Genomic DNA, 23,027 nt, shown 5'->3' on the forward strand with positions numbered 1-23,027 from the left:
TAATAAAGGAAGTAATGAGGAAAGTTTCCTCAGTATTTAGAAATTTTGACTTTATGTTGTCACATAGATGCTTCTGGGTGATGTCACTCAGGCAGGAACCTTCCTAAGCAAAACTGATTATTCCACCACACCCCGAATGTCAGTAAAGGCCTCTTTTTCCTTGTCCCTTTCTCTTTTCCTGTGGCTGTAATGCCTGTGCTCTTAAAACAGGAACCATTAGGAAATGGTCAATAACAGTATGGCACACATATTAAACATTAATAAGGCAAGGCGAACCATCAAAATCCACAAACAGGGTCTTTCACATTGTTAAAGTTTTATTTTTCAAAATGTCTAAAAATTGAAGACAAGGTAAAAAGAAGACACACTCGAAAGACTGGTAGATCTGTATGCAGAGCAAGCTCAACCTAAAAAGACACATACTGGTCTAGCTTTCCGAAATAAACTTATACAAAACATGGAAAAAAAATGTTGCACAAAGAGCACTATTAAAGAGATGTCCATGTTGGCTACAATGCAGATGAGTGAATTCTGTTGAGCCCACATGAATACTGAGGAATCAAGAAACGAAGCCGATTTGATCTCTGGCACCATGAGAGATCGCGTACAGTACGAAAACCCGTCTATCGAGAGGAGTTGGAGCTGGAACGAGAGCGGTGACGCCTGCGACCGGGAGATCTGGAGCGAGAGCGGCGGCGTGCTGGCGATCGCCTTCTTGGGGAGCGGGACCTGCAAGATGAAAAAGATAAATCAATAAGTACGTGTGGGAGGGCAAGAAGGCCTGATGAAAAAAACCAAATGTCAAACACGAATGGAAACAGTAACTGATCGAATCATTCATGGTACCTTCTCCTCATGCGCGGTGGGCTGCGACGCCACATAGGTGGCGGCGGGGGCATTCTGCGGGGTGGAGATGGTCTACGGGGTGGAGGGCGGACTCGCTGAGGCAGCACAGCACAAGCGGTGATTTCCTGTCCATCAATCTGACCTATTAGTAAGAGTCAACAAAGAGTTACCCAACACGAACGCAAGTCTGTCTAGATTAATCTTCCATGATGAAGCCACAGAACTACCCACATACCTCCATCCATGTGTTTGAGTGCCTTCTGGGCCTCCTCGGGGGTCTCAAACTCCACATAAGCACAGCCCCTGTGCAGGTGCGGGTGGAGTCTGTCCATTGGCATGTCGACTCCTTTGATTGTCCCATAAGTAGAAAAGATTTCCTGGACATGTTCCTGTTGAACAAACACATAGATGTTAACATAAAAACCTTTGTGTTTCAGAAATATGAAATTAAAATAATTACATTATGTACGGAAATGTTTTATTTTCAATACAATTTTATTTATACAGTGCCAGATCACAACAACAGCTGTCTCAGGGTGCTTTATATTGCAAGGTAAAGACCTTATTAAAAATATAGAGAAATAGGATTACCACCTATGAGCAAGCACTTTGGTGACAGCGGGAAAGAAAAACTCCCTTTTAACAGGAAGAAACCTCTGGAAGAACTAAGCTCAGGGAAAGACAGACATCTGCCACAACCAGTTGGGGTGAGGGGAGGAAGACAGTACAAAAACATGCTGTGGAGGAGAGCAGTTATTTAATAAAAACGAATTACAAAATGCAGAGTGATGTATAAATATCAAGTGGAAAAAAGGCAAGTGAAGAAGAAACCCAGAGAAGCCTAGGGAAAATAAACAGTCAAATAATTTTTTTTTAAAACTAAACACCTTGTTAGAGAAAAAAGCTGAAAAGTGCAGTAAAAGATGAGACACTTTTACCAGGAACAATCTGACAGCTGTAACATACACACTTAGGGTTCTGATTTGCACATCAGGAATTTTGTCACTAATAAGTAACGCCCCAAAACAACCATATTTCACTTTTAGGCAACTATCTGTAAGTTAGGCTAAAGTACTGTACTGGTGTGCAGCTGGTATTACAGAGGAATGTAGAAAATTCAGTAACAACATGTTGCCATAGCTTTAAAGTCCACCCGATGTATGATTTGTCAGATCAGTACTGATATTTGGCGATTTAAGATCCTTACTAAGAAAAGTGCAGTCACAAATGTGTTTTACTGTCACAAGTTGTCGGTTACCTGTTTACACTCTAATGGACTCTAGATCACCTGGTTGATTTGTTGCCAACAGGAAAGTTGCAGTGTGCCCTCTGGTGGACAAACTATTTAATTTCAACACCGATAACATGGTTGAAGGACGTTTCCTCTGTCTCCATTTATGTCAAACGCCAACACAATATATCAGTATATTTATACTGATATCAAAATACCCCCTCTATCTATCAATATAAAGGGGTCGTCTAATAATTGGGGGTTTCTATCTATTATTGTTAGGTCTTTACCTTATAATATAAAGTGCCTTGAGCCGACTATAGTTGTAATTTGGTGCCAAATAAATTTAATTTAATTTAATTTAAACCCTCAGTTGCATAGTGTGTTATCGCCTGTTTTCCCCTCCAGTGTGAGCGGCCCTCTGGTCTCTCTTTTGCTATAAAAACCAACCTTGGTGACATTCCTGGTGAGTCGCCCTAAGTAAACTTTAGTTGGTTTGGGTGTTGGGCTTCTTTTCCGGCGTTCCTTGTCATCTCTGGTCTTTTGTGTTTTAGAGCTGGAAAATCACAAGCAAAACACTAAATAACCTTATCACGGCTCAAACAAGAGAACATACAACATATCATTGTGCACAATTAACAAGCAGTTGCTTTAGATGACGAGACTTACACAGAGCGGGAGCGGCGACGGTTATCGTGGCGTCTGCGGCTGGGGCTCGGAGAACCCGAGGAGCTGGAAGACGAAGAGGATCGGGAGCTAGAAGAGCCGGAGCGGCTGGAACCAGACGAGCTGGATCCGCTTGAAGAACCTGAGCTGGAACCAGAACTGCTGCTCGAAGAAGAGCTAGATCTGTTGACAATCAATAAAAAGAGAAATATATGAGGAAAGAGGACAGATTTTTATTTTCAACACTGGGATAAAGGATTCCATTAAAAGAGGGCAAACCTGCTGCTGCTGCTGCTGCCAGTGGATGCACTGCGGCGTTTCCTTGCTTTCTCTCGTCCTCTATCCTTATCTCCTTCCTTTGTTCCAGGCTTTTCTTTGCCTCTGTCTTTTGTTTTTTCGTCCTCCTTCCGCTTTGTAGGTGAGGGTGCCCTTAGATGAGAGGAAAGCCACTGTTACTTTGATATGTTTACATTAAAAATAGCACAAAATTGCCACTTAAGATTATTTTCATTGCAAATAAATAACTTTACAATTAAGCATTTAGTAAAAAATAAAGAAAATAGAGGTAAACATATTTCACAGTTCTAAAGATAAAAGCTTTTTTTCACACATAAAATAAATTGTATCTTAGGTCATATGTTTTCTGTTAGGTAGTTACTGAACAAAATAACAACTAACTGCACAGAGGAAATAATACAAGTTTTTCTAATCTTACAATACTCTAAACATTCAGGACGAGGAGCAGCCTCAAATCTCTCGATCTAGAATTAGAACATCCTTTTGATATACGTTTAAATCTTTATAAATTGACCCATTTTCTCTACAAGCTTTAATTTTTCACCAACTGCTGGAGCCTATACCAGCTGTTACAGGCCAAAAGGCAGGGTACACCTAGACAGCCTATCACAGGGCAGTGACAGACACCCATTCACATACATTCACATCTATGGCCAATTTAGAAACATCGGCCATGGATGCAAGAAAACGCCTTCCTGCAATTAACCTAACCACAGTAACACACTAACTGCATGTTTTTTGGCTGTGGGAGGAACCCACTCAGACACAGGGAGAGAACATGCTAACTTCACACAGAAAGGCCCCAGCCAGCCAGTACATTCAATGGCAGGACTTTATTGCTTTGAAGCAACAGTGCTAACCACTGCACCTCTGTGCTGCCACTTCTGTGTCCATTTATTTTTCATTAACAAGTATGTAATTTAATTCTGCCTATACATCTAAGTAATACCTGGTCTGATATTGGAACATTTAAATGCTTGGTGTCTATGGATGTCTTCTTTTCTTGAATGCCGGTTAAAATTTATTCTTTTATATATTTCAGGAGTTTTAAGGTTAATGAAGGGTAATGTTATATTACTAATATCAGAGTCATTCAGGTTCTGTATTTTTCATTATGTTTTGCTACTACAGTTTTCTTCAGTTTTTATTTTCGTTTTCAGTTCAATTTAGTTTAGGTTTCCAGGGTATGTCTGCATGTTTAATATACCTATTTATTTAATTTGAGCTTTCTTCTTTCTGTTCTTACCTTCCACATGTTCTCCTTCATTACATCTATGAACATTGTTTATGATCTTACTCTTTTCCTCTTGCATATGTCTAAACAATTTCAGCCTTGCCCATCTAATTTTCTTGACCGTGGGGTTTTAAACTCATCCACCACTTCCTCTACGTTTTTATAATCTGGTAGGTATTTGTCACGTGCCGGATTAAATTATTACGATATAAGCAAAATTTTGTGGGGGGAAAAAATCTCCAATATATATGTAAAACAAAGCCTCTTCATGCCTTGTATTGACAAACAGAAATGATCGGAAATTATTAAAATTGTTTTTGAATTATTTGTTTTCTTATTAGATTTTTATAGTAAAATTCCCATAATAACATTGTTTATCAAGGGAAAATAATCATTAAAGTAAACTAGTTGACTTCACATCTAACATCTTGAGCACGAACCCGCCGCCATTGAATTTCATTCAAACAAGGAGAAGGCAACGCACGAGCTGCTGTTTCACCCAAAACCGACCTCAACTGCGATTAGAAAATGTCGCATAATTTTCCGCATACGCCTAAATAGGTTTTCGGGTTTAAAAAACAGCTCAACTGAAGAGAAATAAAAGGTTAAACTTACATGTTTTTCAAAGGAGCTAGGCGCAGTTCGACCACTTGCGGCCTGAGAAAACGTCGCACGGTGATGACGACAAGCGGAAGTTACGTGACCATCTGAGCGCCACTTACAACTCATTTGTTTATTTTACGTTTTTTGACGATAAAATGTGAGTTTGTAAGTGAGCGCGTGTGCGACCCAGCGCACTCGTGGAAAAACCTTGTTGTTTCGTCGAGCTGCGTGAAATGAAATAACCGAACAGGAAACATCGATCGAGCTTCCTTCTTCTGGATCAAGTGAGTGCATCACTTTCTAAGCATACTGTGCTAGCTGAGGTGCTTACCCCGCGCAGCTAACACGGAGTTACTGTACAGCACTACCTTCTCACTCAGCAATAAAATGCCCTTTAAAAAAAATAAAAATAATCCTGCACTAATATGTTTTTCTTCTTGAGGAAATTTTAATTAAATTTAAAAAGCACACAGCCTTGTTCCTAGAAGAACTTACAAAAAGAAGAAATAAAAGAAAACCTGTTTTTTATACGCTGGATTTATGGTTGGTTTTATTTCATGTTTATATGATAATGTAAGATATTGACAGTGTTTTCAGTTTCCTCTGTTTAGCCAGTAAGTTGATCTTTTTGTTATGACAGCCACATTTCCGACAGGAGAAGTTTCCTGATTTTGTACTGTTTATAAAAGAGCTTCACATGGTGATGTCTTTTATTTTTTTACAACAGTTTAAATACTGTCTCTCTCTCTGTCCCTCCATATATACATACATGTGTGTGTGTGTGTGTGTATATATATATATATATATATATATATATATATATATATATATATATATACATACATATATGTGTATATATGTATGTTTATAGATGGTGAGGTAATCATATATCCTCCTCTATAATGGACATTTGTTTTTGGTCTATGTGTTTTGACTTATTTGAGCTACACTACTAAGTCCTAATGTATTAAATAGAGGACATCCTGGGCTTTCCATTGATATCTCACGTGTTTTAGCTCCAAAGAGGATAATTACAATTTACTATATTATTATATGTGTATTACATGCTATGAAGAGTGCTATGAAGAAGTATTTACTTCCTTCCTGATTGTAAGAAATTAGAAAGGAGGCAAATACTTTTTCACTGTATGTGGATTTTTAGGGTTTTTTTATTTCAAAGCTATTGCCAGGGCTGCTGTTACCCTACACCTCTAACATTGTTACAGAGATCCCACTTTTCTTTATTATTAAACATATTATTATTCACTTTTTTATGACAGGTGAGAACAGGTGAATTCACCATGGGCCGGCTCGATGATGCTGCAAAGCACAAAGTGGTAGAGCTGCGGAAGGCTGGCCTGAGTTTCCGTAAAATCAAAGCTGTGCTGGAGCTGGAGAACATTAAGGTTTCCGCTCAGGCCATCTACTTGTTCCTGAGAGAGTTCCAGGGGAGGCCGCCAGGGAGGGTGAGACCTGTAGAGCCTGGAAGTAGCACATCACCAGCACAGGTGCAAGCTCAAACTGGAGCAGTACAGCAGACCTGGAGTAACATTCAAATCCGAAACCTATTACGGGATTCATCTCAACGTCTTGGCTTTGCAGCTGCTGCTGACTTTGCTAAACAGACTCCCACCAACTCAGAGGGCTCTTCCTCCGGGGAAACCAGTGGAGGCAACAGGAAAGAACAGCAACCTGAAGAACATAAGGATGAAAATGATATCCAGATTGTCAGTGTCACGTCACTCGCACAGCAGAGCCAACAAAGAGCTCCCCAGTCCACTCTACCAAGGTCAGAAACCAGTGCTATGACTTCCACGCCAGCAGTGAGGCGGAGAGTCACACCTTCTCCAGCCACTAGTTCAATGCTGGCAGCTCGAAAGAGACTTTTGGATAAAGCATTGTCACACAGATTGAAGGTACCTAAGCATTAGTGTACTTGTCATAATCACAGTTGTAACATTTAGATTTACTGTCTTCAGGTGCATGGAATCTGTGTAAATTACCATAAACTAGCCTCCAAATATCATTCAGTCTTTCATACGTTGTTTGTCACCAGTTTTCAACAGTGGCGTCATTGTTAAGGAGAGATCCCTCAAGTGTCCAGGGTGCTGACATGAGGAATGCTGTGCCACAGCCACCTGAAACCTACGATCTGACCACTGAAAAGGTGAGATAATTTAGCTTTAGCTAACACTTAGCTTTTTAATCCCTTTTACTAAACAAAGATGTGAGTTTATCACCATCAGAGAGTACCTGTTAAATCACAGGCTTTATTTGGCCTTACACAATTTTTACTGTCACCTGATGGGAGTGGTATGGTCGGGTCTTTAGACTCTTTATTGCCACTTATATTTCTCTTAAAACATTTCTGTGTTTTGTATTTGGTAAATTTTTGCTTGAAAAAAAAATCTTGGTTATTTTCTGATTTGAGTCTGGGAGCCTGGCCATACAAACACTGTCTTTTGTTGAGCTTTTTGTTAGTACGACTGCAATATGAACACCATTTTAAATTAAATGTTTTCAATGTTACATAGACTGTTACAGGGAATCAGCCTGGAAGTAGCAGCGCTCCTAGACGTTCTCTCACCCAGAGACCAGGGCTATCTGTTCGTTCCCTTCCTTCTCCCCCTCATCCTCCTCCTCGAGTTGGGATTCGTCTTTCTAACCGGCCGCAAGCACCTTTAACATCTGCGTCTCCCGGGGGCGCTGTTATCCGCATACAGGCCCCTGTGAGTCAGGGTGCCTCTCGTACTGAAGGGAACCCGAGTCCTCAGCAGGCAGCCCAGGACGCTGGAGTCAGAAGCGGTTTCCAGGATCAGATTCAGAGTTTGGGCTCTGAAGTGCGCAGCTTGGGCCTGGCAGTGAAGATGCTTGTAGAGCAGCAGTGCCGTCTGGAGAGGGAGCAGTCGCAGCAGACCCAAATTCAGAAGCAGATCCTCAACACTCTACAGACCATTGCAACCAAAATGGGTCACGGTAGCGGTGTTCAAAAGCAGCAAAACAAAACTCCTTCACCCTCTGCTTTGGCAGCAGCTTCTGCCTCTACCTCGTTTAACCAAGACACCTTCAGTTTTAGTCAAGGCACTTACACTCAGTGTAGCCAAACCCAGCCTAGCTACAGCTCTTTAGAAGGTTTAGAAAATGTGGAGGCCTTTAAATTGCCAGGACTCAGTCCTACAAGCATGAATGGGTTTCCACCATGTAGCAGTGCTGAAAGCCTTCCTCTTACTCACACCCCTTCTCAAACACAACCTTATTCAGCTGGATATATTCAGCAAACCAGTCAAGCACTCATGCCTCCCTACACACAATCCTATGTCTCCACATACAGCATACAGTCACATCCTCAGACTTTCAGAGCATTAGAGAGTAAAACATCGGAATTCCAAAGCAGCTGCTCAACAAGGACTTTCCAGGACTGCAGCGTTTCCAGTCAACCAGTGCTGAACTCGGACCACTCTTCACAGGATCAGCAGATTAATATTATCAAAGTGGAAGGACCATAGATAGCTTTAGATTCCACGCACTGTTTGAGGACCACAAGGGCTTTGATGTACTTTTTTAGAGTAACTGTAGCATTATGAACATGTTTTCAAATATAACAATAAACAATGTAGCAATTTTTTTTATTTATTTCCAAAGGGAGAGGGTACAATCAGCAATATAATACACTGATTACAATCTTTTAGTAAATGTTATAATTTGTATTTACTACAGGCAACGATTAAATAATTCTCACATTTTAAATGACATGTTTATCTTATATCACCATGACTGGCATTATCAACTGTTAATTTTCATACATCTGGGCAAACTGATTAAAAAACACAAGGACCTTATTACGATCCAAAGCATGCTTCCATTTCACTATGTTAGAGATGACAAGCTAACATATGAAACTGAGAATGCTTAAATAAAAAAAACGTAATTCTTACAAGGGGCGATTCAGGACAAAATCAGATGTGTGTATATTTTTTTCTGTGGTAGGTATTTGTATTTAGCCATGTAGATTGGTGATGAGTTTTGGGTGTCTGCCTTATTTTGAATATAAAGGAAGAAGACAACACTTTCACTGTTATGCTAAAAAAATTACTGGTAATGTTTCTTTCTGTAAAACTTTGTTGGTTTTTTTTACAGAAAAAAATCAGGTGCTTTTAGCCATACAAGCTGTATACTGTTGTAGTCATAGTGGGCATAGATTGTTGTAGTCATCGTGGGCATAGATGGGTAGTAATTGGGCTTTTAATGATTTCTTTGAAGTGTTTTTTTTTTCAGGGTGGAATGATTGTAATGCATACATCTTTAATGACTTAAAAAAAATCAAGAATTGTTTGCAGTTTGAATTTATCTTGGATTTTCTCTAATCCACACAGGGCCAAACATGCACATACTACATTCACAATGTCTTTTAACTTGACAACTTTTAACTTAACTCCTATTAACTTCTTCCTAGTGATCATGTTTCACTACAACTGGCAGTTTCTTTGTGTAGCATAAAGCGAAATGGATGGATGGATGGATGGATGGATGGATGGATGGATAGATAGATGCAGATTCCAAGATTATCAGTTTAAATAACTGTATCTAAGTTATTCAGATGCGTAACCACTTTGCCAGAGTGAAAGAATACTCAAACTGTCACCCTCCACATGAGAGGAAATTGGTTATGATGTTTAGAAACTACAAGGCTCAAGCCTGCTATTAAGTGGAAACTGCTGGAACGGCAGTGTCACCATCCACAGTGAAGTGAGTTTTATATTGGCATGTACTGAGCGTGTGCCAACCAACAAAAAAGCCCCTGGTCCCTAACGACACCTTCCACCTCGACTGAAATTTACAGCTGCCCACATGGACAAGCCAAATGTCTTCTGGAGAAAGGCTTTAGGATCAGATGAGACAAAAATGAAGTCATTTGTCGACAATGGCGAGGTATGGATGCCACACAGTGACTAGTACTGCTGCCTCACAGCAATAAGGTCCTGGGTTCTAATCTGCCAGCAAGTCGAGACCGTAGGTGTGAGTGTGAGCGTAAATCTCTCTCTGTACAGGGCGTACCCTGCTTCTCGCCCTATGGCATCTAGAATGCCCCTGTAACCCTGAATTAGATGAGCAGAAAAAGACGGCTGCAGCAATTTAACCAGTTCAATCATTTAAAGTTACTTCTACCAAAGAAGAGTGGTCAAATATCCAGCAACATTTATGCCAGAGGTCTGCTGATGACGACCAAAAGCATCTGGTTGAAATAGAGCTTCGTGAGGAATATTTAACTAAATATTAGTGGGGTTATATGTATATATTTGACCCCGTGTGGATTAGAGAAAATTGACAATAATTCATAATAATGTATAAAAGAAGTTTAAAGAAATCTGCAAAACCTGAAATTTACCATGACATTTGTCCTCATGACAAGCGTATGTGCATTTCTGACCACAACTGTACATCTCCAGACCAGCAGAGGGATACAGCTAGCCACCATTACAGCTCAGCTGAGGGGAGTGGCATTATTATCTCTTTGATCAGCTAGTACAGCGTCACTGAACCCAGGGCTGGTAATCTGGCATTTGCCTGCTGGGCCAATGCAAATATGGGCCCCTCCACTACCTTCACCGTGCGCTCATGTATCTTGTTGAACAGAGTTCAGTGTGGAAGAATTGATTGATACACATGGAAAAAAGGTCAACCTGAAAAGCTAAGAGAGAAAAATTAAAAGAAAGTAGAAATAGATGCAGTAAAATGTGTCAAATTAAACAAATATTTTAAATATGCTCCCATTTGCTGTCTAGATATCGCAGAATTGTAGGTATGACCCTGAATGACCTTTCTGAGCTGTACGCATAAGATTAGGAATTTGAAGTTAGGACAGATTTACATTGCTTCCACCTAACTGCAAACATTGTATGTGCAACATCCAGGACAAATACACTGAAAAAGTCAATGTCCCTGCTGCGACTGGTCTGTTGAATACAATGCTATGCTCTTACTCCTGCTTTTTTTGTACATTTATTGCATTTTGCTTGATGGTTGTGTGATTTCTGCTGTCTGAACAACAAATTGTCCTTTAGGGATAATATAAATATCCTTGCTTCTTGATTGAATTCTTGATATATTGCCAAAAATGTTTTGTGAGGTTACAGTGGCTTTTGACCACCAAAATCAAATTAATTCATCCTTGATTTCATGGTGTTTGTAGCCAAATTTTAAGAACTCCACTCAGGCAATTTATCATAGGTGTGTTCAAAAACAGTGTCAAACATGGTTTTAATCAGGGTTAAGGCTTTAACGATGACAACAATACCTTTTCATAAGAACAAGCAGATCAAACTCCAACAGCTTGTTCTTTGTGGTTTTGTGTAACCAAAATGGTTAAAGAAAAACACCATTTGTCTGTTCTACACTTTTAATCTTCAAACTCTGCTGATGGCACAGAGCTTATGAGGTAAAGGGGTGAGGGTGAAGCCTACAACTGGTGTCAGATCCAGGTCATCTCCAGTCATTCCAGGTGGGGGAGTGAATCGAAAGCGCTGGAGGAGGGAGGCAAAGAAAAGGAAAAGCTCCACCTTGGCCAGACTCTCTCCAGCACAAACCCTCGACCCTGCAAGAAATGAGGGAATCGCAAACTGTTAAGCCATCGTAATGCGTTAGATTTGTCTAATATTTCTTTGTGTTAAAAAACCCCACACACACTTACCTACAGAGAATGGGATAAAAGCCTCTCTCCTTCTAAAATTGCCTTTCTCATCCAGGAAATGGGCTGGATTAAAAGCGGAACTATTTTCCCAGTTATTCTCATCCCAGTGAGCTGATGAAAGCACACCAATCACTGGGGTTCCCTAAAATATGGATACGTTTAAATAAGTTTAATTGCTTGTTGTACATTTTATATTGATTTTTTTTAACATTTATACAAAGTTGCATTTGTCCCATCCCATTTCGGGGGTTTTCTTGTTATTGTAGCCTCCCCCTGTGTTCCTTTTGTATCTTTTGTGCAGTAATGTTATACAATATACTCATTCCTTATTGTTTTTTTATTGTAACAGTTTATTTCAGCACATTTGTTGTTAAATAAAAAATAAATAACCTATACGGTAGTTACTATATTAAAGCACCAATAGTTTTAAGTGATTTGTTTAACACTAATATCTTATTTAGAATTTCAATTTGTGATAATTTCCAAATATGAAAATTAAAAAACCAAATAAACATGAACTAAGATCCACACTGTCTTGAGAACAGCGACAGCTTAAAGTCTGAACAAAAGTCACTATCCTACATAGTAGTCTGTACGTCTTGGTGAAGGCTCCCATACAACCCAGTGTGTTAGTTTCATGGTACTCTTGATGCTGTTTGTTCTGCACTTGCGTGTCACTTTTTTAAAATAAAAATGTAGACGTGTACAGTGTCAGTACTCGGTTCAGAACTGGGACTGTTTAACTCTTGTTTTACCTTCTTGATGAAGTAGGACTGAAAGGTGACATCTTGTGAAACGCAACGTACAATAAAAGGCATAGTATTAATCAGTCTTTGTATTTCATGGATGACAGCGTCAGTGAACGGCAGGCTCTTTCTGTCTCCCATTCGGACCTGGCGATTTCCTACTACCTGATCCAGTTCCTCCTGGACTTTGTCTACAAAAAGAACAAAAAACGAACCAATTGATGATTAAAACTGTAGTAATGTTGTTACACAAATTTTTCTATTTATGAGCAATTTATTAATTTTTTGTTTGCATTCATGTTTATATCTGCAGTATCCTGCACACTGCTGGAGCTAAGTAAAAGGGACATCTAGCAAACCTAAGTTACTAGGTTAGACAGAATAGCAATCACTAATAGTCGAGCACAAATTTAGATTTTGGACAAATTATATCCAATTGTGATTGTAAAAGTTTTTGGAAGTCATGAGATTCAGTTCTTTCATACATAAAATGAAGAACATACTTGAAAAGAGAAACATTTAATTATGTTTTATATGCTTAAATTTCTGGATTGCCAATATATCCTCACAATATACAGTGAACTCCATTGAGTACCTTCCCGGTGGAGCAGTGGTAAGCCTACTGTGGTTTCTTATTGGTTTTGTGTTTGGTATTGTTTTTTCTGCCCTTCTTTATCTGCCACGCTTCCTGCCACCATCTTATTCTTACCCAGTAGTAGGTAGTAATCAAATAAGTAAATAGACCAGGGAGTAGGAATGATGAGTGTTGCCAGAGAGCCAGTTTGACAGCATTCTGGGTTACTAGACAATGGCCATTTACCCATGGTAGGATTGTATTTTTGTTCTGACTCATTTCTTAAGTTTGCTTTTTCTTTAACCTAGGTTTTTCTCGCCATCTTTTTTTTTCCTTGTTAGAAAAAGCTGCATAACCCGTTCTAAATTTTATGAAAATGTTGTTTTTTGATTTTGCTTTTTTTGCCCTTTTGTTGCCCAGACGTCTGGTGAATGAAGCATCACCAGTAAATAAATGTATTATATTTCTTACCTTGTATTCCAGGGTACTTGGCCATAAACATTAAGCCATATCTTATAGTAGTAGATGTAGTTTCTGAGCCAGCAGTAAATAGGTTGACAACAGTAATCAGTAGGTTGTCTTCATGATAGTGAGAACTTATATTTTTATCAATATTTCCAGATGCCTTACAAGTAGAAAAAAGGGAAGAAATGCGTCTCAGTAATAAGATTACTTTGGAAAGGTAGTTAATCAAATTTAGGTCTTACCTCAAGCTGAATCTTCCGAGCGAGAAATGCATCCACCAAACCTCTGCACATCTGTGGATCAAGGGTGTCCTCTAAGCCTTTGATCAATGCTGCTATCTGTCTTCTATTAGCAAAGGCGTTCTCTATCAGCTCTTTGCGGGCTTTAACCCAACTGAACAGCATTGGAAAGTAGTTATATAACTGTTGAACAAACAAGAAAATTAGATTCACCACACATTACAGTTAACAAATACATTATATATATATATGTTTAATTATAGAAAACTGGACATGGTATCCTGTTGCTATTAATCTTCAATTTAAGGATAAGAGAACCTGAAATCCGGTTCATGGCAGGGTATGGATGGCATGGTTATGATTTTGCAGTTATTTTGTAATGACTGAATAGTATTGGCCTTAATGTCTTCTTTTAACATTCTGATTTTACACAAAAAACTGCATTTTGACTAAAGATAAATAGTAATGCTGATCTACTGAACTTAGAACACAGGAGACAAGAGCAAGGCTTACAATCTAAATTTTTAATCAAAGGTTAATCAGGCTCATGGCAGACAATAGGAAGGGTTCTAAAACCGTTCCAACAGGTTATAAGCAATGGAAACTAGACTAGGTACTAGAAAGAGGACAAAAAAACAAAAAGACAAATAATTACAAACATGTAAAGGAGTAGTAATAAGTAGCACTAAGCAGCAAAACAACCTGACAAGTGACAGGGGAGTGAGGTTGTGAAGAAGTGTTTCTGTCAGATTGTTATCATACCTGCACTGAAGCAGAGCCGAGGAGTTGAGTATTCCTAATAGCTCGACTCAACATCACTCTGAACTCTGGGTCATCATATTCAAATCTTTTACCATAAACAATCGAACAGATGATATTGGAAACAGCAGAGCTCACAGCCTCAGCAGTGTCAAAGGCTTTACCTGACAGAAAAAGGAAGGTGTTTTTATTTAAGGACCAACACAGTAAGAACTAAAAGCCTCAGGTAATAAACATTCACAAAGGCAGGATCCAGGAACAAGTTTGGTTTGTGTGTTACAACTCCTGCAGAGTCCAGGAAAGGTTAAGCAGGTATTCTCCACCCTTTAGGATGATTATCCACCTCATTAGTCCACCAAACAGACTCACATGGGTAACACCTTTATAATTACATTTCCCAGTGCATCAACGTTTTTGTTTCCTGGTATTACTTTGTCAGTTGTAGTTGTAGAGTCTCAGTCTCAGCATCCGGCATCCATAGGATGATTGTTTCTCTTTGATTGGTTTAATAAGCAGTATGGTGGCTTATTCGCGGCCCTGTTTGCAGAGTGGCCGATTTGCTTGTTTCCTGCCCTTGTGGAGGGGACAGCTGCACTGCTACCAGCATTTCAGTATAGCGTCCGTAAGCAGCATTTGGCACATAGCCTCCATTCGGTGGTCAGTGTTTGATTAATTCGGCTTAGTCAAGTTGAGGAAAATCCCTGCAGTAACCGCTTGTCTGAGCCTGCCCTTTAAGGAACTGCTGTCTTGTCCTGACTAGTTTTTCTTTTGTTCTGTGACTGTGAGCCTGGTGCTTGGTGTCCTTTTAGATTCTTTGTTTTTATTGCAGTGAACCGAGGATAAGCCAGGAGCTGTGGGACTTTTGTTGGGTCGTTTTCCAAAAATGTAATTATAAACTCAGAATCACCCTGAGGATCATTATTAATAAACAGAATTTAAGGGACTAAACAAACAGCAAAAAATCCATGGACAACCCAGGACCATGACAATTACACTGAGTTGTAATAGGGGGAGTGGCTCCCACACCTCATACCTGTACCTTGACTTCCTGTTCTTGGACTATGTAACCCTCTTAAGTTGGGACAATGACAAAAACCTTTTTCAGCTACTCACAATCTTCCCAATCTGCATTTTTGCAAATTTTTATGGCAGAAGCCCTTCCTGGTATGTTTGCTTAAGGTCTCAAACCAGGAATGAATGTGTTAACCACCAATCTATGAAGGCACTAAGTTGGGAATACGAGTAAAATGAAAAGAACAAAATAAATCCAGTCATGCATTTTGCAGTCATTCAGTCACACAGTCTTAATTGCTGTGAATTACAAATCACATTTCATTAAACTGTATAAACAAAATATATTAACCTAAGAAATTGTTTTCGATGTTGTTTATAAACATATTTGTCTTGAATTTAAAGCCAACAACCTGTTCAGATAAGTTAAAGTGTACAAGGCTGAAAAGCAAAATGTGGGCCAACATCCCTGGTTAATCACTAATTTGACTGAGAAAATCTAGTTAATAAATCGGGATCTGGTGCCTCAGTTGCCCAGTGTGGGGTATTGCATAAAAAGGGAAGGGTCATTGTTAATCTGTGTAAGTCCAGATGCTTTTCTTTCTAAGCTCCTTAGACTATCGGGGAATGTCACAGAATGCGGTTGCACAATTGCTGACTCAATAAGTACAGAGTTCTAAACCTTATTAACCACTTTAACATCAACACAAAAGTGTGCGCTGGGAGTTTCATGGCATGAGTTTCAATGGCCAAGCTGTTCCTGTAGCTGTGGTGTGTTGATGGGTCCATACTTTTATTTGTTTGTATAGTTTATTTTCAGTCTTGAACATTCAGTTTTCAAATGTACATTTTTTTAAATGATAATTTTAAATAAATGAATACAAATTTAAGACTGATTTGTAAAAACTGAGAGCTATTAGCAAAAGTTAATGTGTCAAAAGGTGCGTTACCTTTTTTTTCTTCAAATACTTCAATCAGGCACTCAGACTCCTCTATGATTTTTTCTTCGATTGCTGTTTTTCCCATTCCAAACTCTTTTAAGTTTGTTAATGCAAAATGCCTCATCTCTCTCCATGAATCCCCACTGGCAAAAACAATTCCTAGAGAATTTTTAAAGTATCGGAGAAAAAGCAAATATTAAAAAGAAACCTCAATATACACTCACAGAAACACATTTTTTCCACTCACCATGAGTTAATTTTAAGTCACTAATAATTGGAAGTACTTCCTTGTCTGAAAAGGCATCAACATTCAGCAGAGCTTGCTTGATCGTCTTGTAACCTGCCAGCACCACTGTCTTTTTGGGCCCCAAATGGACAGTGAATACTGGGCCATACTTCTTGGACAGCTGAAGTGAGTAAAACACAAGGAGACATAAGTTTTTAAGTTTCTCTACATCTGAGTGGAAATAAATTGTAGCAGTTAATAATAAATCTGTTTGCCTTTGCCAACAAACACTGCGTCAAAACAACTTTATGTCATGATTTATTTTTTTAGAAGTCTGTCAAAAACTTGTTTAAAACTTAGAATTTGATTGTTGTTTATTAGGCAAATTCAATTCATTATTTCATACCTAAATTTGAGCGGGCCCACTGGACTCCTCAGAGAAGTCAGAAATCGTTCAAGCAAAACTTTCAACCACACAAACATTTTTTTCTGTTCAGGAATTCAAGTAAATAATCCTAAATTAGCATCTGCTTTTTTTTCTTTCTTTTTTTTTAAAATGGCAAAATAAAAAATTAATGGATTTAAAAAGTAGAATAAATTATAGTTTAGTATGAAATATCAGGTTAATTGTGAAACATTAAAAAAAGATTTTGGTAATAGCCAATACTGTTATTTTAGAGCAGTTGTAATATAATCTTTACATTGTATGGTGACTTAATAATTTTGTCAAACACTGTATTTGATTTTTTGCATACCTCATAGAGCGCAATGTGAAGCGGCTGACGATTCAACTGTAGCAAATTGCCAAACAGCGGCAGTGGCGTGGGACCTGGAGGGTAATTTCTCTCAGAAGCAAGGATGGTGCAGATTAGATAGAAAGCAAGTAGGATCACAACTGTGACGAGCAGAGATATTACATTCGGGGGATATAGTAAAAAATCTTCCATTGCAGCCATACTGACCTAGAAACAAGATGAGTCTGCCCTTACACTTGTGTTTCAATAGACTTTGTGGTTAATATCCAACCAATATTAAACATTAACAACACAGACATGCCTTGTTTGGATAACAGTCAATCAGATCCTCGCCGACGGAGACTATTGCTATCCACACACAGGCCCGGCCCCTGGAGGCCATGGGAATGCTGAGTGATCAGCAGGCAATTTAGGTCAGCTCAGTCTGAACCTGTTTGGATCAGATTCAGAGCATGGGGTTTGAGGTTTGTAGCTTGGATCCAGCTACGACAATTCTTTTAGAGCATCGGTGCCTGCAGAGGGTGCCAGCACTGCAGGGCCTGCCAGCATACAGTGCCATGCATCCTATATTTGACTCATTGTCTTGAACAAAAGGCTCCCGCTTCCTGCCACTGGTATGTCAGGTTGTTGGGCAGAATTTGATTCATTTTTCCAACATGTGTATTTTGATTATTGTGTTTTTATTTATTTCATTATCTAATTTCACTTTAATTGTATTGCCTTAGTTCAGTCATGAAATATTTGATTTGGCAAAATTATGATGAGAGCAGGATTGTGAAAAAGACAGATAACTAGAAATGTCATAGATTCAGTTTGCATAGTAAAAATACAATAGTTAATTTATTTAACTGAAAACAGGGCCAACACGTAATTAAAGCTGCAAGCAGCGTTATGAGGGCCCTCGCACCCCCGGCGCGTCGAGCCATGCCCAACACCTACAACCAGCACATCCGATCTGATGTCACATTGATGGAATTCATGCATTTAATCACCAGCTAACATTTAATCTCATTCAATCATGATTATAGTCGTCCCACTAGGTAGCGCTCTAACCATTACTGACAAATGGCGCCACGGCCTCACCGTATCACGAAAACTCAAAAGCTCCGCAATTTAACATGGCCTAGGTGTGTAGTTGACACTGACCAAATATGAAGTTTATACGACCAAATCCCAAGGAGGAGTTTGAAAAAGTTCGAGGCATGGAAATGGCAAAATTAGAGCCAAAATGTCACCTTCACTTCTAAATTGCGGACTTCCTGTTGGGTTTGCGTCAATGGGCCCACTGACTTTTTTGTTCGTCTTGGCATGATACACATGTGTGCCAAATTTCATACATGTAGCTCAAACGATGTGTTCGTAGGGCTGCATTTTAACAAGGCATAGGTGGCGCTACAGAGCCATTTCCCAATGCTCATATGTAAAACCATTAAAACACAAAATTTTTCACCAGATCTGGCATGTGTGCAAAATTTCATTTGTTGTCAAATTCTCCCATATAGTTACTTGACAATTCTTTGAGTATCATGAGTTACATGGACATCAGAGTACATTTACCACAATATTGCCTATTGTAGCCACACAGTTTAGCCGGCGCTTAACGCCTTTAAATAACACGAACATATTTATTTTCACAGTCATCCTAAAATATGAATTAATTGGATAACCTCAGGAACAGTTCATGTGCAGATCTTATTAACATGTAGCAAAGATGAGGACATGAAAATGTCTGCAGGCAGGACTTACATGCATTAGCTCGAAGCACCACTCAGCTGTTGCAACCTCCAATGACGGAAGCTAACAGTCATTAACTGAAGGTGTCTGAGAGCGATTTGGTGACGTTAACCACTTTACTCTGTAGACTAATGCCAATTCATAAAAAACACATAGTTATCAAAAAGTTCTGGTTCTTTTTCATTGGCGTCTGACAGCACACAGCTTCTGAGGTGAAGGAGAGAGCGTGAAGCCCACAACTGGTGTCAGGTCCAGTTCATCCTCTGAAACTCCAGGAGGGGGGGTGAATCGAAAGTGCTGAAGGAGAGATGTGAAGAACAGGAAGATCTCCATTCTGGCCAAACTTTCTCCGGGACACACCCTGCGCCCTGCAAGGACAGAGGTGAAAATGGTCCTAGGTGTATGTAAGCATAACATATTTGTTTTTGGTTTTATTAAATGGTACCTGCAGAAAATGGCATGAAGGCATCTCTCTTGACAAATTTACCCTCCTGATCAAGGAAATGAGCAGGGTTAAAAGTAAATGGGTCCTCCCATTCACTCTCATCGTATAGGACTGAAGTGAGAAGGGGAAATACAGTAGTTCCCTGCAGCAGAAGTAAAGCATAATGTTTAAAATTTAAGATAATATATAACAAAGAAAGAAAACTAATTTGTGTTAATTGGAATAAATGTTAGCAGCAAACCTCTTTGATAAGATAGCCATGAAGAGAAACATCTCTGCTGGTTCTGTGAGGAATAGCCATGGGAACAATGTTGCCGAGTCTTTGTGACTCATGGATAACAGCGTCAGTGTACGGCAGGTTCTTTCTGTCCTCAACACAAACTTCTCGACTTCCAACCACCCTGTTCAGCTCTTCCAGAACCTGGTCTGCACGTAAATGAAATAAAAATCAAATTTGACAATATGTGACCTTTTTTTAAGTTCATGTAACAAACAAGCCTGGCGAGGAATTTCTGCACCTTGAATATGAGGGTACTTGGCCATGTACAGCAGACACCACTGAAGTGTATTTCCTGTGGTGTCGGTTCCAGCTGCAAACAGATTTATCACACTGTAGAGCAGGTTATCATCATGATAGTGTGAATCCTTGATTTCAGACTCCTAGCACGACATATGGAGAAGAGTAAATGCCGTCAATGAACAGCATTAACAGTATAGGAGTGGAGTGACCGCTGATACCTCACCTCCAGTTTTTGCCTATGAATCAGAAACGCATCAACAAAGCATCTGCACATCTCAGGGTTGAGAGTCTCTTTAAGGTTTCCTATGATCCTTTTCACCTCCACCTTGTTGTCTTCAACATTTTTCATCAAATCCCTCCAGTTTTTAAGAAATGGACCCAGCCACGGAACTATGTTGTATATCTGTTAGAGTGACCAAAACAAATAAATTATAGCTAGAAAACATAACTATGAAAATCATGAGCCCCAGTTGAGCCTCATTTACTTATTATTGTTTGAACATGGGTTTCAAATTTTGACCTACTCATCCTGATGCTAATAATCTTGGAATTTGCCTTTTTCATTATGTTTGAAGAGGTGTAATGATGCTTTTCTACACATTGTCGTGCTATTACTTGCACATGTTTGTCTTCTTAACATTTAAATGAATTCATTAGAAAAGTAAGGAAAATGTTGCAATTTCCAATTTCAGAAACAATGTATATCTGTGCTGATTTTCCATGTCAGCATTAAATTATATAAGTACCAGGAGGGAAGCTGATCCCGTCAGACGGATGGACTCATTGTCTCTTTCCACCATAGCTTGGAAGACAGGATCTTTGTATTCAAACCTCTTTCCAAACATTATAGCTGATATAATGTTTGAAGCAGCATAAACAATTGTCTGGCTGTTGTTGAAGGCTTTCCCTGTAATAGAAAAAATAGTTATAAATAATATATATAAAATGTATAATGAACTGCCACACATTATAAATACCTCAGTTTAGGCTCACTTTGAGATAATGTAGCATTAATGTCATACTGGCTGTTCTGACTCAGTGTTAAGGTTACTTTTTTTTAAACTAAAGTAGGATTATTGTGAAGTGTTAGACATCATAAGCCAAAAATGTAAATGTATTGTTAGTTGAACAAAATAATGTTAATATACACTCACTGACCATTTTATTGGGCACACCTGTTCAACTGCTTGTCAACACAACAATCTCACTGGCATTTAAGCATGTAGACATGGTCAAGAAGACCTGCTGAGGTTCAAAATGAGCATCAGAATGAGGATTAAAAGGGATTTTAACAACTCTGATTTTCCAGCAAAACCTACTCAAGGGTTTACAAAAAATTGTCAAAAAAGAGAAAATATCCAGTAAACAACAGTTCTCAAACTGCTCAAACTGCTAAGAGGTGGGCAACGGTAACTCACAAAGCCACGTGTTGCAAACAAGGTATGCAGAAGAGCATCTCTGAATGCACAACATGTTGAACATTGAAGCAGATGGGCTAACAGCAGGAGATGAGCACACCAGGTGTCACTCCTGTCAGATAAGAACAGGAAACTAAGCCTACAGATTGCACAGACACACCAAAATTGAGCAAGAGAAGACTGGAAAAATGTTGCCCGGGCTAATGAGACGTGAAGCTGGCACATCTACAACAGTGATGCCGCCCCGTTAATGACCAAAATCTGTGAAATGTTTCCAGCACCTTGTGGAATCTGTGCCATGATGAGTTAAACCACTTCTGAGCCTAAAATTGGCTCTAACCCAGTACGAGCATAGTGTACCTAATGAAATGGCCGTAAGTATATTTATATTGCTCTCTGCTAAGGTTACTAAGTATTTTGTTTATTGAGTCACTTGTTTAACCAATGTGATTGTGTTTGAACTTGTCAAATTGTTCAGCAGAGCTCATGTTACCTTGATGCTGCTCGAATTCTTGGATCAGATAGTGACATTCCTCAATGATTTTTCCCTCACTAATCCTCTTGCCCATTCCAAAATCTTTCAGGGTACTTAAAGCAAAGCGCCTCATTTCCTTCCATGAGTCACCATTGGAAAACAGTATTCCTGGAAGCAGATAAAACTGACTTTTAAACAAGAAGAAAATGAGAAAATAAATAAAGTCACTAACTCAAAGAGGATTTTCTTACCATGTCCTTTGGTAAAGTCATAGAAGATGGGCGTGACTTCTCTGTTTCCAAACTCTTCAGCATGGTTTACCAGAGCCTGTTTAACTGTCCTGTAACCTGCTATGACTATGACCTTCTTTAGTCCAAAGTAGACTGTAAACACTGGTCCATATGTTTTAGAAAGCTGAACAGAAATCATGTGCACAGAGGTGAGACTCGTAATCCTAAATAACACTGACAAAATCAACAAAGTCACAAAACTGTAAGCAAAGAGTTTCTCACATCAAAGAGAGATTTGTCGAGCCTCTTGAGATCGACCTGCAGCAGGTTACCGAGCAGACGAAGAGGTCTGGGTCCTGGAGGCGCTCTCCTTTCTTTAGAGCTGAAGCTGGATAAAAAAATCTGAATGATCAACAGGCCAGTGATGACCCCCAAAAGCAAAACTGAAGTGGAAGACTTAAAAAGCTCTTCAAGCATGATCCTGGAAGCTTCCTTTTCTGCTTTTTTAGAAACAAACACTTTCACAAGTGTTCTCACACTGAGTGCAAAGCACTCCCCATTGAAATGCCTGGCAGCAAGTCAGGATGTCAGAGCAAGAATTTCCTGTTTTGCAAATTTTGCCCCACACTTATGCGGGTGACATTACAGACTAGACCAAACTCACCAGTCACGCTGTGAGTTATTATCAATCCATAGATCGCATGGAATTTAATGGCAGTCTTATTTGGATAAGCAAATATTCTACCCTGTTTAACACAGCATCTACAAATAAAGAGCTGATTGGAGGAAAAATGTGTGTGTGTGTTATCTTATGTGATGTGTTTCCAGCATTTTTCCAAGATAAATTTACAGACAGTAAAGGCTAATCTAAAAAAATGAAATGCACTTGTTTTCTCTGCACGTACAGGAAAGAAAGCAACACAA

General features: G+C 39.1%; 4 protein-coding genes across 6 annotated transcripts; 1 reads left to right on the forward strand and 3 right to left on the reverse strand.

Annotated features, from left to right (window-relative positions):
• Nucleotides 1-299: 299 nt before the first annotated feature.
• LOC116325191 (RNA-binding protein with serine-rich domain 1-like) lies at nucleotides 300-4,985 on the reverse strand. Of its 2 annotated transcripts, none has more exons than XM_031746012.2 (7): nucleotides 4,890-4,985; nucleotides 3,029-3,172; nucleotides 2,747-2,929; nucleotides 2,528-2,633; nucleotides 1,082-1,235; nucleotides 847-988; nucleotides 300-729 (listed from the first exon to the last, which is right to left on the reverse strand). In XM_031746012.2, coding segments are annotated over exons 1-7 (837 nt in total). In that variant the 5' UTR covers nucleotides 4,892-4,985; the 3' UTR covers nucleotides 300-623. The 2 variants fall into 2 exon arrangements, with proteins under 2 accessions (XP_031601872.1, XP_031601871.1); XM_031746011.2 differs by having other exon boundaries at nucleotides 2,747-2,926; nucleotides 3,023-3,172; nucleotides 4,890-4,983.
• Nucleotides 4,986-5,027: 42 nt separating this feature from the next.
• Nucleotides 5,028-9,206, forward strand: LOC116325189. Its single transcript, XM_031746007.2, has 4 exons — nucleotides 5,028-5,161; nucleotides 6,158-6,793; nucleotides 6,934-7,044; nucleotides 7,412-9,206. The coding sequence occupies exons 2-4, from the start codon at nucleotides 6,179-6,181 to the stop codon at nucleotides 8,381-8,383; spliced, it is 1,698 nt and encodes a 565-aa protein (XP_031601867.1). The 5' UTR covers nucleotides 5,028-5,161; nucleotides 6,158-6,178; the 3' UTR covers nucleotides 8,384-9,206.
• LOC116325190 (cytochrome P450 2K1-like) lies at nucleotides 8,494-19,157 on the reverse strand. Of its 2 annotated transcripts, XM_039611643.1 has the most exons (11): nucleotides 19,028-19,157; nucleotides 17,583-17,711; nucleotides 17,282-17,488; nucleotides 16,548-16,707; nucleotides 16,310-16,459; nucleotides 14,352-14,512; nucleotides 13,593-13,772; nucleotides 13,357-13,510; nucleotides 12,321-12,502; nucleotides 11,566-11,707; nucleotides 8,494-11,469 (listed from the first exon to the last, which is right to left on the reverse strand). In XM_039611643.1, exons 2-11 carry the CDS (start codon nucleotides 17,661-17,663, stop codon nucleotides 11,282-11,284), a joined length of 1,605 nt encoding a protein of 534 aa, XP_039467577.1. In that variant the 5' UTR covers nucleotides 17,664-17,711; nucleotides 19,028-19,157; the 3' UTR covers nucleotides 8,494-11,281. The 2 variants fall into 2 exon arrangements, with proteins under 2 accessions (XP_039467577.1, XP_031601868.2); XM_031746008.2 differs by lacking the exon at nucleotides 17,583-17,711 and having other exon boundaries at nucleotides 19,028-19,143.
• A 12-nt stretch (nucleotides 19,158-19,169) lies between these two features.
• On the reverse strand, nucleotides 19,170-22,663 carry LOC116325208 (cytochrome P450 2K1-like). Its single transcript, XM_031746035.2, has 9 exons — nucleotides 22,386-22,663; nucleotides 22,125-22,287; nucleotides 21,892-22,041; nucleotides 20,727-20,887; nucleotides 20,204-20,383; nucleotides 19,979-20,120; nucleotides 19,702-19,886; nucleotides 19,461-19,602; nucleotides 19,170-19,383 (listed from the first exon to the last, which is right to left on the reverse strand). The coding sequence occupies exons 1-9, from the start codon at nucleotides 22,578-22,580 to the stop codon at nucleotides 19,196-19,198; spliced, it is 1,506 nt and encodes a 501-aa protein (XP_031601895.1). The 5' UTR covers nucleotides 22,581-22,663; the 3' UTR covers nucleotides 19,170-19,195.
• Between the last annotated feature and the right edge of the window lie 364 nt (nucleotides 22,664-23,027).

Source organism: Oreochromis aureus, linkage group 4 (genome assembly GCF_013358895.1).
Source record: "Oreochromis aureus strain Israel breed Guangdong linkage group 4, ZZ_aureus, whole genome shotgun sequence".
NCBI classification, from domain to species: Eukaryota; Metazoa; Chordata; class Actinopteri; order Cichliformes; family Cichlidae; genus Oreochromis; species Oreochromis aureus.